Genomic DNA, 13,925 nt, shown 5'->3' with positions numbered 1-13,925 from the left:
TAAGAAGATTATGAAGACAGCACGTTTTGGCTGAATTTCGGATTCACCCATAATGTTACCTATGGTGTTCCACAGGGCTCTGTGTTAGGCCCCATTCTTTTCATCATTTACATGCTCCCCCTTGGAAGTGTCATTAGCAGACATGGTCTATCTTTCCATTGCTATGCTGATGACACTCAGCTTTATTTTAGGACTACCCCCAGCTCCTCTACTGCTCCTCTGCCAACATCTACACTGACTATTTGTTTGGAGGAAATAGAGGCATGGATGAGGCTCAACTTCCTTCAGCTGAACAGATCTAAAACAGAAGCCATTTTAGTTGGCATACCACACCATCTCCGTTCTTCTATCATCACCAGTATCACTTTTTCTGGTCAAAACATTCCTCTTTCTACATCTGTTACCAATTTGGGTGTTAAAATGGACTCTCAACTCACTTTTGACACCCACATTAAACATCTCTGTAAGTCATCTTTTTACCATCTCAGGAACATTGCTAAACTTCGTCCAACACTTACCCTGGCAGATGCAGAGAGGCTTGTCCATGCCTTTGTCTCGTCCAGGCTGGATTACTGTAATGCATTCCTCACTAGGATTCCTGGCAAAAGTATCCAGAGACTCCAGTACATTCAGAACAGCGCTGCCAGGATCCTGATGAGGGTGCGAAAGCATAGCCACATCACTCCTATCTTGAAAACCCTTCACTGGCTCCCTGTACCACTTAGAATAGAGTACAAGGTTTCCCTCCTTACCCATCAGTGCATCTATGGATCTGCTCCCCTGTATCCCTCATACTTCCTCACTCACCCTCCGCTCTGTTTTTTAGATTTTTTTAAGCAGCTGTATGACCATCGGTAAGCTCGTTTTACACTGACCCAGGAAGATACGCCCTGAGGTTAAAGGACTTATGTGTGAACATCTCTTGTGTCAGCAAAAGGCTTGATCAGGTCGCACCTGCTGCCTCTGAAGTGTGAATCGGCCCCTTCTGGACCCAAGACCCCCTCCCCCTTAGCTTCATGTGGACAACACATGTTTTGGAAAGGAGCTGAAAACACAGTTGTTTGCAAGCATGCACGCGCCAGAACTCCGCGGCTTCCAGAGAGCAATGAAAAGTGGTTTACAAATGATAAAGCAAAGGTTAGGCAGATATTTTAATCTCGTGATGATATTAAAATAATAGATACAGCCAAAGAAGATGAACCGCTTTTTTATACACAACTTTCAGAAGGGAGGGGACAAGGCTTTGAACGTGTTCCTTTCACCTGTCAGAGGCAGGCAATTCATGACTGGACATGTCGATCGGGCCGGCAGGGTATGGACAGGAACATGTCTGGGCATGTCCTCGGGAGAAGGGGCAGGGAAGTGGGGGGCCAGCAAACAAACAGGTGCTGCCAGACCGAGGGCCATGGCATAGGCAACATCCATCAAAAATGCTCATGACACATACCTTGGACAAGCAGGTGGAGGGGTGGGAGTCTGGGCGGGGTGCATCATTTAAATACCCCAATCAGGTGGAGGGGTGGGATTAAGGCAGGGGCATGTTGTCATTCACCAATCAACCGACATGGGGGGTGGGTGCATCATTTAAGTCCACCAATCAGAGGAAAGGGGACGGGACCAAAAAAGTCATCAGTCATCTTTGATTGACAGTTTGACAGAATGTACCAGACATATTACTACTGTACTGCTGCAGCAAATTATTTCATCAAAGGTTGGATTGGAGAGCTGAGAGTCACGTGTGCTTTGTGCTGACGTGTGCTTTGCAAACGCTTAAGTCTGTTGAGAGTTGTTGGTTTGTTCTGTGGTGTTGAGATTTAAATAAAAAAAATATATTTTGCTCTTAAAAACTTGGGTTTTGGTTGCCGCTAAGGAACCGTGTGGGAAGTTTTTAAAGCTTTTTTTCCCTTTAGAAGTGTTTTTTTTTTTGCCTTTTTATTGCCCGCACAAGAGCAAAATTAGCTGGGTGTTTGGAAGTGCGCTTGGAAAAGTTATTTGTACTTGTACTTGTTCTTTTTCTTGTTATCTGTATTTGAATTAGCATTGAGGCGGCAGGGTAGAAAGCAGCAGTAACTGATATCGGTATTTGTATATAAATAACCGTGTCGTTGTAACAGCGATTCCTTTTTTTAAATGAAAAGAAAAAAAGGCCGCGGCTGACTTCAAAGCAGTAAAAGGTGGAAACTCAGCAGTGCGAAGGTAAGCGGCCAGCGTTAAGACGCCGATCAGGCACAAGGAGCAGTAGGAGCAAATAAGGTAGTAAAGTTTTATTTATTTGTTTATTTTAGATTAAACAGTCCTTAGCGGTCCAGAGGCAGAACAGTTAAGTGGGCGACAGCGTAAGGGGTCATTAATACAAACAGTGCGAGTGAAGAGCTTATAAGTAAGAAGAGCGCAAAGTTAGGAGAAGAGACAGAGAAAAGTAAAGTTAACCTCATAGAAAGGCAAATAACAGGCAGCTGAGAGGGAGAACAGTACAGGAGCTTAAGGGGAAAAGGTGTAAAATATCTGTAGCAGATCTTAGTGTTACCATTTAAGTTAAGGAGCAGCTGAAAGAAGAAGAAATTTAATTTTCAGTTAAGGCAGCGTAGTAATCCCAAATCAAATTTTAATAATGAGACCAGTGCAATGCAAGTCCTGTTGGATGTTGGACTTTTTAGATGATGGTTTGGAAGAGCCAGTTGTCTATGAGGGCTACATCTGCAAGAGATGCCAGCTGATCCAGCACCTCGAGCTCAGGGTCGCTGAACTGGAGGAGGAGTTGGCTGACCTGCGTTGTAATAGAGAATTGGTGGACTTGGCCCAGGTGTCCTTTAGAGATAGTGTGCACCCCTAAGGTGGCGCGGAGGAGATTCCAGACCAGACAGGTAGGAATAGGTGGGTCACGGTCACAAGGCATAAGGTAAAGGGTGCACACTGTCCAGGGGCATCAACCCCAGAATTAGAAGTGTCTAACCGTTATCATGTCCTAGCGGAGCTGGACGGTGACTCTGATAATTCAAAAGCAGGGCCACCTCAAAACCAATTCCCAAAAAGAGATAGGTAGTGATAGTTGGGGACTCAATCATTAGGGGTATTGAAGCGCAGGTGTGCTCCAGAGAGAGAGGTCTCACACGGTGTGTTGCCTTCTGGGAGCACAGGTGGGAGACCTCCCTGGAAGGGTGGATAGGCTCTTGGCCAGAGCGGGTGGATCCAGTTGTCATTGTCCACGTTGGAACAAATGACATACATAAGGGTAGTCTGTCAGTTCTGCAATCCAAATTCAAAGAGTTAGGTGCCAAGCTGAGGAGCAGAACTGACAAGGTAGTCTTCTCCTGCCTGTGCCACGCGCCAGTCCAGGTAAGATTGAGGAGATTAGAAGGCTTAACACGTGGCTCAAATCTTGGTGCAGGGTAGAAGGGTATAGGTTTATGGGGCATTGGGACTCCTTTTGGAACAGATGGGACCTGTTCCACCGTGACGGGTTACATCTGAACTGGAGAGGCACCAATGTATTGGGGAGGTGTATGTGTAGGCTAGTCGTGGATTAGGGGGCAGGGAGTTTAGGACAAGCCGGGTTTAGATCTATACATGGAAGAACAAACAATGGTGTAGAAATAAAAATGCATAGTAATGTAAATTTTAAGCAAACACGTAAAGATAGAAGGATTAACACATTAAAAATAGCTTGCCTTAATGCTAGAAGTATCAAAAATAAGGTAAGTGAGTTGGAGTTGTATGTAGCAGAGCATAATTATGATATTATAGCAATAACGGAAACCTGGCTAAATAACAAAGATGGGGATGAGTGTAACATAGAGGGATACACATTTTTAGGAAGGATAGACAGAACAGAAAAGGAGGTGGGGTTGCTGTTTATGCCAAACAGGATTTAAATGTAAGTCATCTTCAGTTGGATGATGAGCCCCATCTTAGTGAGGACGTGTGGCTTGCCTGGAAAATATTAGGGAAAAGGTCTCATTTTAGGAGTGTGTTATAGACCACCCAATTCAGACAGTAATTTCAACACACATCTTTTTAGTAATATCAAAAAGGCAAGTTTACAGGGGGATATTATAGTCATGGGGGACTTTAATTATCCAAATATTAACTGGGATAACCTTACAGATGGAGGAGCACAAGAGCAGGAGTTTTAGAAGTAATCAGCGACTGTTTTTAACACAGCATGTTAAAGCACCAACAAGGGGTGAAGCCTGTCTGGATTTAGTATTCTGTAATAATCAGGATAGAATTGAGGGTGTAGAGGTGATTGAACCACTAGGGTCAAGTGACCATAATGTAATACAATTCTCAGTATTTTGTAAGAGTACAGATGCAAAGACTAAAATTGTTAAGTTGAACTTTAGTAGGGCTAATTTTGAGCAGATGCGACAAAGTCTAAGTAGGATAGACTGGGATAAGCTTTTAAATGTGGAGACAGTCAGGAGCAGTGGAACAGGTTTAAAAATGTAATGCAGGACAGATACATACCTAAATTTGGAAGTAATAGGAAACTAAAAAAACTCCACGATGGATTAATAAAGATTTAAAAAAGAAGTTGCAAAGGAAGAAACTGCTGTATAAGACATATAAGACTAATGACTGCAAAGTGAATCGTAGGGCGTATGAGAAAATGAGGGCAACCATTAAGAAGGATATCAGAGAGGCTAAAAGACAGTTGGAGAGGAATATAGCAGATAAGGCGAAAGAAGACCCCAAGAGATTCTTTCAGTATTTTAGTAGTAAAAGAACAGTTAAGGAGGAGGTCAAGTTCATCAGGAATAGTAAAGAGGAATAAAAAGATACAGACAATGAAACAGCAGATGCCCTAAACTTACATTTTTCTGAGGTGTTTACAAGTGAGCAAGTGGATAACCTCAGAGCAGTAACAGGGACTACTAAGGAGGTACTGAGGGATTTGGAAATTGTAGAGGGAGAAGAGCTGCTGAGATTAAATGAGATGAAATCAAACAAATCACCAGGACCAGATAATATTTATCCTATATTAGGTTTGAATACACAATGGACAGTCGGAAAATCGAGAGTACACCTTATGAGAAGGATTTAGGAGTCATAGTGGACTCCAAGCTATCAACTTCCCAACAGTGTTCAGAAGCCATTAAGAAGGCTAACAGAATGTCATGTTATATAGCGCCTTGATGTGTGGAGTACAAGTCACAGGAGGTTCTGCTCAACCTTTATAATGCACTGGTGAGGCCTCATCTTGAGTTCTGTGTGCAGTTTCGGTCTCCAGGCTACAAAAAGGACATAGCAGCACTAGAAAAGGTCCAGAGAAAAGCGACTAGGCTGATTCCAGGACTATAGGGGTTGAATTATGAGGAAAGATTAAAAGAGCTGAGCCTTTACAGTTTAAGCAAAAGAAAATTAAGAGGAGACCTGACTGAAGTGTTTAAAATTATGAAGGGAATTAGTCCACTGGATCGAGACTTGTATTTTAAAATGAGCTCATCAAGAACACGGGGACACAGTTGGAAACTTGTTAAGGGTAAATTTCGCACAAACATTAGGAAGCTTTTCTTTACACAAAGAACGATAGACACTTGGAATAAGTGACCAAGTAGTGTGGTAGACAGTAAGACGTTAGGGACTTTCAAAACTCGACTTGATGTTTTCTTGGAGGAAACAAGTGGATAGGACTGGCGAGCTTTGTTGGGCTGAATGGCCTGTTCTCGTCTAGAGTGTTCGAATGTTCTAATGTTGTGCACGGTGCAGCAAGCAGTTTGTAGGATGCAGGAACAATCTATGGACAGGGTGCCAGCTCGTTACTATCACTGCGCCATCGTGTTCCCATGTTTAATAACATGCTTTAAATCTTATCATCATGAAAATATCAAGTATACATCTCAGTATATAAATTATTCAGAGAGCTCTAATATCACAAATGTAATAGATTCTGTGTCCTGTCAGAGGAAGAGAAAGCCCGTTTAAGAATCAAGTAGTGATTCACACACATAGAGCACACAGAAGATCAAATAAAATACAAAGCATTTAACAGGCTACTTTAGTTACGATGGTATTTGAGAAACTAGTAAATTAAAGATTTTAAAATGAAGTTTATGATGTTCTACTTTAAAGACAAAATAAACTAAGAAAACAATTAAACTTGACATGTCGTGGTTTTTCCCCACTGTGTGCCTATTTTTATTTTCTCTGTATCCTAATAAGCTTTCATCTGACACTCAGACGGCGGGCTACGACTCGCCTTTTCACGGCAAGTTTGATATCTGATAATTTCTTTTTTATTTTGGGGTCTGTGCGACTTTGTGAACTTGAGCTTTGGAGTTTTTCCGACACTCTATGTCACTCAAATAAACTTCCTTTTGTTGTTTATATCACTGTTTAAACCAAAAAATAGTATGTTTTTCTTTGCCTCCACTTGGTATTTGCTGAAATTCTTATATTTTCCTTGTGCTTTTGCCATTGTCTTTCCACAGAAGGGTAAGCTTAAGGGCTATTTATATTGATTTTCATATTCAAAGAGGCGTAATTTGGGAGGAGTTGGGGCGGGACAGCAGGTTCATGCGTTACTTTTCATGCTGACCAGGATTTATGTAGCGGAAGAACGTGGAAGTTGGCGTTCACACAGATTTATGCATCTGGATTTTTTTGTGTGTATGAACATTTCCACTATTGTGCTTACGCCATGTTATAGTGTGAATTCTACACATGGCGTTATACATGAGGCCCCAGGACTCTAAACAAATCCAAATCATATCATGTGATATCATCTACTGTTAAATTGTGCTCCGTACTTGTAAAATTTTTATTTTTATACTGTATTGAGTATTTGTTCTGTTCTATGTATTGTATTGACCCCCTTCTTTTTGACACCCACTGCACACCCAACCTACCTGGTAAGGGGGTCTCTTTTTGAATTGCCTTTCCCAAGGTTTCTTCTGTTTTTTCCCTACAAGGGTTTTTTTGGGGGGGAGTTTTTCAATAAATTGTATTGTATTGTATTGTATTTGGGTCATCTGAAACCTTTGTAAGGGGTCTGTTGGTGATGATGGATTCTGCTTCACACATCATTGTTAGGAGACTTTCATCATCCAGAGCCTGTTGATGCAGTACTGAGTTTAGGACCTTTCTTATGCTTCTAATTTGTCTTTCCCACACGCCGCCTTGGTGGGAGACTATTGGTAGATTAAAAATCCATTTGATTCCTTTCTTCATCATGGCATTGCCAATTTTTTCTTGGTCAGGATTTTCATCTGCTTCTCGTAGATCTCTTTCTGCTTCGATAAAGTTTGTTCCATTATCTGAGCGCATGATTTTAACTTGCCATCTTCTGCAAATAAATCAGCATATGGCATTGATACAGGAATCAGTTTCCAAACTATGCACGATTTCTAAATGTACTACACTTGTTTTTAGGCAAGTGAAAATTACTCCATAACTCTTAACTAGGCTTCGCCCTCTTTTTAGTTGGAAGAGGCCAAAATAATCAACTCCGTCGTTGGTGAAGGGTGGATGGTCAGGAAGTAGATGATCTTCTGGTAAATCTGCCATCTTTTGCTCGCCTGTTTGGGCATTGTATCTTCTGCATGTAATGCACTTTGAAATTATCTTTCTGCTAGTTCAATTGGCTTGTAGGATTCGTCAGATTTGACGTACCTCCATTGCAATGTCTGTGAGTGCTTCCTTATCATTGTAACTCTGTTGGCAACAAAGGTTTTGTAGTGTGCACTTTCACTTGCAATGTACCTTAATACGGTGGTGTTGTCAGTCCAAAAAATTTACTCTTGCAGGGGAATTTGCATTTCTTGTTTTAGCATCTTATCTGTTTTGACTGCTACCATTGCTGCTGTAAGTTCTAACCTTGGTATAGTCACAGGATTCAGCGGAGTCTTGATTGATTTCTCCATCAGAAATGAACAATGTCTCTTATGTTCTTTATCAGTTAGGAGAATTAAGAAACAGTGCCATACCTATTTTCTGAAGCATTTGTGCAAACATTATATGACCAAAACTCCTGTTTACATTGTAATCCATAAGTACCTTCAAATAGTCCATCCATTTTTTCCATTTGCTGGACGTACTTCCACCTCTTCGTTCCTACCCATACTTCTCTTTACACATTTGAACTGTTGAACTTGAACTGTTGTTAGCAGGCAATATAACTGGTGCTAAAAATCCAAGTGGATCATAAATTGAACTGACCACTGACAGAATACCACGTCTTGTAGGAGGCTTATCTTGCAGCTTTTCATCGAGCTTGAAACTATCTGTCTGTGTGCACCATTGATCACCTAAGGCTCTCTCAATTGGTAACAAGTCATGGCTTAAATCTAAGCCCTTTTGATCAATATCCCTGTCTTCTTCAGGAATGGGCAATAAGACTGCTTGGCTATTACTCACCCATGTGGTAAAGATGGAACCCTTCCTTTTAAGCACAGGGCTTGAAGATCTTTCACTAATTTTATGGCTTGTTCTTCTGTAGAAACTGACTTTAAACAGTCATCAGCACAGAAATTGTGCAGCACAGTGTTAACTGCTTCTTCTGAAGTTGTGATTCTGGCATCCTGTGCTGTTCTTCATCTATACTAATAAAAGGCAAAGCCCTCACTCACTGACTGACTGACTCACTGACTGACTCACTCACTCACTCATCACTAATTCTCCAACTTCCCGTGTAGGTAGAAGGCTGAAATTTGGCAGGCTCATTCCTTACAGCTTACTTACAATAGTTAAGCAGGTTTCATTTCAAAATTCTAGGCGTAACATTCATAACTAGAACCTGCTTTCGTACATATATACGGCCATAGCCTGCAGCTCGTCACGCCTCCCACGCAATTGAGTGCCTGCCCATATAAGGCTGTCCATCAGCGGCAATCCAATAGACATGCTGCCGCTAAATATTTGCATGTGAAGGACTGTGCTTATGCAAATGAAGATGAGATGGTCAGGGATGGAATAGTGTTTGGTACAAACTCAGCGAAAGTGAGAGAGAAACTTTTAAGTGCTGGGTCTTAGCTAACATTAAATAAAGCCGTGGACTTTGCACGAGATAGCACAAGCACAGCTGAAAACCTTTGATGCATGTACACCGAACGGCTCACGTGAACTGGCTGTGAACGCAGTACGCAGACAACAAGCAAGAGCTCCAAAGAGCGCTGAACAAAAACGCATTACACAATTGAGAAGGCAGCAAAAGAATATGAAGCGAGTGACGCATACAAGCATATTCATAAGTGCAGCTACTGTGGAAACAAAGCACATGGTGGAAAAAGTCAATGTCCAGCTAAAGGAAGACAGTGTAAAAAATGAGGTAAATTGAACCACTTCGCTAAAGTTTTCAGGACTAGGAAAGGTAAACCCGTGCATGCAGTGTGTGATGTGTCAGATAAAGAGGAAGACGAGCTGTTTATTGATGCAGTAAGAAAGGAACAACCTCTGAAGCTGAACAAGCCTTTGTAGACTTATCAATAGTAAAGGAAGGTGTAAAGCTTAAATTTAAATAGAGTTCATAGACACGCTGCCGCTAAATATTCGCAGGCAAATCCACGACTTAATACCAGGAATGTCTGTTAAACATCTTAGATTCACGAGTACTGATTTGCATAGTGAACACTTCAATGAATGAAACCTGTTATCTTTACAATGGTTGACAACAAAGATGAGATGATCAGGGATAGACTAGACAAACACGGAATGTAACTTCAACACAACACGTCCTCCAAATACGAACCTGACTGAAACAAATAATGATAATCAAATCCTTGATGACAGCAACACTCATAACAGTCACAAAACAATTACATTGACAATCATGTTACGTTTTCTTTTTCATAACTTCTTTAACACACTACTTCTCCACTGCGAAGCGCGGGTATTTTGCTAGTAACGTATAAAAGGCACAACTAGGTGAAGAAGTAGCACCAAAAACATGCACTGTCATTTTGTATTCCTCTAGTCCGTCACTTAGGTTACTTTCAGGCTACCACAGGAAATATTCAGATAGGGTTGCTGCTCGGTCCGGTATTGCAGGTGAAAGCCACATTTCAGTTAAACAAAGAACATTACAGTCCCTGATGTCCTGTTAGAATGTAATCCTGGCTCGGAGATCATCAATCTTGTTTTCAAATGATTGGACATTTGAAAGCAGGATACTGGACAGAAGTAGGAGGCTGTATTCCTATAATGTGTGACATGACAGTCTTCACATCTTCTTCAACTCTGTGATGGCCAGTGTGATTTTCTATGCTGGGGTATGCTGGGCTGGTAACATTACTTCAAGAGATGCCCACCGAATCAACAGACTAATTAAAGGGGCAGGCTCAGTTATGAGACACACTCTGGACCCCCTGGCGGTCGGTCTGTCTGTCTGTCTATCATAATCATCATTTCAAGCATTTCATAAGCAAATCAAACTTCACTTGCACTGGAGAGACGAGGTGGGAATTCACTGGTAATTTTATGATTTTCATATAGCTCTCTTCTGTCATAAACACCACCTCAATATTTAAGACTGGAGTTGAGAATAACCAAATTATCTGTCTGCTCCACAAGGCTGACAAAGCTGGCCATACTGTGAGGATTATGCTTTTTGTTTTCCCAGTGCCTTCAGTACCATCCAGCCATCCCTGTTAAGAAGTAAAATGTGGTTGGATGAGTCTATGGTGTCCTGGATGATGGACTATCTGTGAGGCAGACTGTAGTTTGTGAGACTCAAGGACTGTGTGAGCAGCACTGGAACACCACTAGGAGCAGCCCTGTCTCTTTCTCTCTTCACTCTGTAAACCTCAGACTATAAATATAAGAGCAGTTCATGTCACCTGTAGAAATTCTCAGATGACTCTGCACTTATGGGGTGTATTGATGAGGCGGGTGAGACAGAAGAAAGGAGTCAGGGGGAGAAATTTGAGAATCGTCTGCAACTTAACATCAGCAACACCAAGAAATGGCTGCACCAAACAGCATCTATGCCTGGTCACAATTTAGGGACTGCATGTTGAGGTGGTGTACCACTATTGGAACTTAGGAGTCCTCATCAATGACTGGAGGAACTGGTCTTAGGAGACAGAGGATGTAGAGAAGAAAGAGCAGTGCAGACTTGTTTTTCTTAGGAGATTGTGTTCTACAACTTTGTGATAGGCAGTGCCATTTTCTATGCTGTAACATCACCAAAAGAGATGCCCTCCAAATTAATAAGTTGATTAGTAAGGCAGGCTCAGTTATGGGACACACTCTGGACCCCCTGGAGGTTGTAGCTGAGAGAGAAAGAAGACAAAACTGATTGCCATTATGTACCGTGCTGTGCATCATCTGTGTGAGGACTTTCAGCCAGTAAACTATTCAGCAGTGTGTCAGGAAACTCAACCGGGCTCCTTTATACCAATGGCAACACACCTGTATAGAGTCTCACTGGAACTGGGACTTCTATTTTTAGCCAAATACGAGGTTTGCTTTCTTTTTAGTTTTCTTGATGTTTATTCATATTGTTTTTGCTATAATATAATAATATTGTTGCATTTATTTCTAGAGTGTCTCGAAAAGCTGTTTTCCCATAGAAACAAATAAAGTGCTACTTATCTATTATGTGAACACTTCCTTTGTCGCTGCTTTTCAACAGTTTGACTATCAGCTTCAGAAGTCACTTGTTTAGGTCAGAAGAGTCGGTCAGCTGTGTGATTACAACCAGTCGTTTTATCCTTTAAAGCCAAAAAGGAGGCCACAGAGCTTCCACTTATAGATAAGGTTTTATCTCAAGACCCTCATAGTCCTAAATAACACAGAGCAGTTGGGACAGTGCCATATAGGATCAGTCACTTTCATATAATTCTGTTCAGTTTTTCAAACAACAAAGAGATACAGTAAAGCAGATAGCAGTGGACAATTTTTAAATCATTTTCCTACCTTTAGATTCGCCACCTCCCATGTTACCTTGAGCTCAGTTGACAGCTGACTTTTACTCTGCAAACAAATGACATGTCGGCTCATTAAATATATACAGTATATAGTGTATGTATATAAATATCACCTCTTGATTACTCTGTGATATAAAACAGCTTTGCTGTAAGAAGGTCCTCTTCACTGACTGCAATCTCAGTAAACTTAAAACTAAATATGAAAGCAAGTAAAGCGCTGTATGTGTCTCTCTGTTACGTGTCCTGTTTCTGTCAATGTGTAATAAGGGGAGTTCGCTTCCCAGGATATCCCTGCATGGAGAGAACTTTGAGTAGTGAGAAAAGCACTATATAAATATAAAGATTTATTATTTTTTATTATCATTATTATTATTATTATTATTATCAATCAACGAAAGACCTGTGAGTCACCAGGTAGAGACTTCTGTTTGAATTCCCAGCCACTGCTACTCCCTTTGAAACGTGGAGCTGATCGGTCACCAGAACTTACCTCTTCTGACTCTCCTGGACGTTCTCCCTCGGACACTGAGCTGCTCTCTTTTTACACACCTCTGAGAGTTGATGAGGTCTGACGAGGTCTGTTACCTGATAGTCTGCCAGTAGAGAGAGTGTTTTTTGTGTTACAGGAGCCGACTTTACGTTGTTGTTTCCTGTAAATCACCTGATTTGTCCAACTGACTAGGAGGCCCGTATTTATTTAATAACTGATTTGCCTAGCATTGCCTGGGGCAGAATGTGGAAAGGGAAAATACATCAACAAATAATACATCACCTTGCGTGTGGATTAAACTCATTTCTTTGACTAAGAAAACAGTTTTAAAAACATTTAAGTAAGGGACCAATATATCAAAGTACTTTCCCGTGCCTTATTTCAAGGGCTAAACTGAAATTTCCAAGATAGAAAGTGGCTTTTTTGGCATTTCATGGACATGAATGCCAATGGTTGGATGTCAAAATCTGTGAGATGTACCTGTGTGATAAAGTTAAAGGATGTGTGTTTAAAAACAAAGCAGGATATACAAATGAAAGAGACAAACAATTGAGCCTTATAGATACAGAATGTTATAAAGTACAAAAAGAAATGAAAACAGGTTTGGCAGAGTAAACACCATTTAATAGAAGACATTTTACAGTGCTTCTCATAAACAGCATATTGTGTTCTTCAGGATTTCTGTATCAAATTATTCCTCCATTCATCTACTTTTATCCCATCTTCACCTAAAAGGAATGTGGTGAGATAAGACCAGATGTGACTTCAGTCTTTGGGCAGCACTTTCTCTGCCCTGGGAACAGGAACAGATTTTACTGCTACAGTATAAATGGTGCAACCCTCCCCATGGTGTCCTGGCAATTTGGTACCAGTAAGGTACTTAGAAATCCACATACATGATAAGATAATAAATGTAAGCAGACATTCCTACTGCAGTGTCAATAATGTTTTACTGTTTATATGAAAAGGAAGAAGGAACAATTAGAGAGCAGGGTAGTAGGTATGAAAGACAGATGTGGTACGGGCAGCTCAGTGGTGTTCCTTCATGACTGTCTCATTAAAACCAGTGGTGTACAGGAACAAGTGACATTTACTGTCATTACTGTGCTTGACTAGATTATGTAGGGAATTGTACTGTTTAAAGTATTTTTGAATTTAAATGTGTTTATTCTTCAAAAGTACATTATTTAGTGGAGTATTCAACTTCACCATCTTGTCAAGGCAGATCCTTGATTGGCTGTGTTTCATAATCTGGACTTCACAATGACCATTTAACTTAAAATTACATGGAAACATTTTGGGGCTCAGTGGTCTTGACCTCAGTGCACAAAATGTTTTAAGGATTAATGCAATGGCTGTGAAGTTCCTGCTGGCTCTAAGTGCATATTGTGGTGTAATGGTCGAGTGTATTGGGCAAAAAACGTGTGTGTGCTGTAAAATCTCTTGCTTTAAACCCAGTCTGTAACTGTAATAAGAATATAAGTTTAATGTCACTGTGCTCTGTGCAATAATTATTTTATAAATCCAACTCAAATGTACAGGCCAGGCCAAAGTTAGCACACGGGGCTGTC

The 13,925-nt window shown here is 40.9% G+C and overlaps 1 protein-coding gene across 3 annotated transcripts in view; it reads right to left on the bottom strand.

Annotated features, from left to right (window-relative positions):
• LOC120514948 (interferon-induced protein 44-like) overlaps positions 1-12,469 on the bottom strand; it is a 67,636-nt gene extending 55,167 nt beyond the window's left edge. For 2 of the 3 annotated variants that reach the window (XM_039735607.1, XM_039735608.1), the window contains exons 1-2: positions 12,355-12,468; positions 11,854-11,910 (exon numbers count right to left, since the gene is read on the bottom strand). In XM_039735607.1, coding sequence (XP_039591541.1) covers positions 11,854-11,875 — 22 coding nt within the window. In that variant the 5' untranslated portion in view covers positions 11,876-11,910; positions 12,355-12,468. Of the gene's footprint in view, positions 1-11,853; positions 11,911-12,354 lie in introns of all 3 variants that reach the window. The other variant, XM_039735609.1, reaches the window with a different exon arrangement.
• Positions 12,470-13,925: the final 1,456 nt, after the last annotated feature.

Source organism: Polypterus senegalus, chromosome 14 (assembly GCF_016835505.1).
Source record: "Polypterus senegalus isolate Bchr_013 chromosome 14, ASM1683550v1, whole genome shotgun sequence".
NCBI lineage: Eukaryota > Metazoa > Chordata > Cladistia > Polypteriformes > Polypteridae > Polypterus > Polypterus senegalus.
This window is presented reverse-complemented; position numbering and strand designations above follow the sequence as displayed.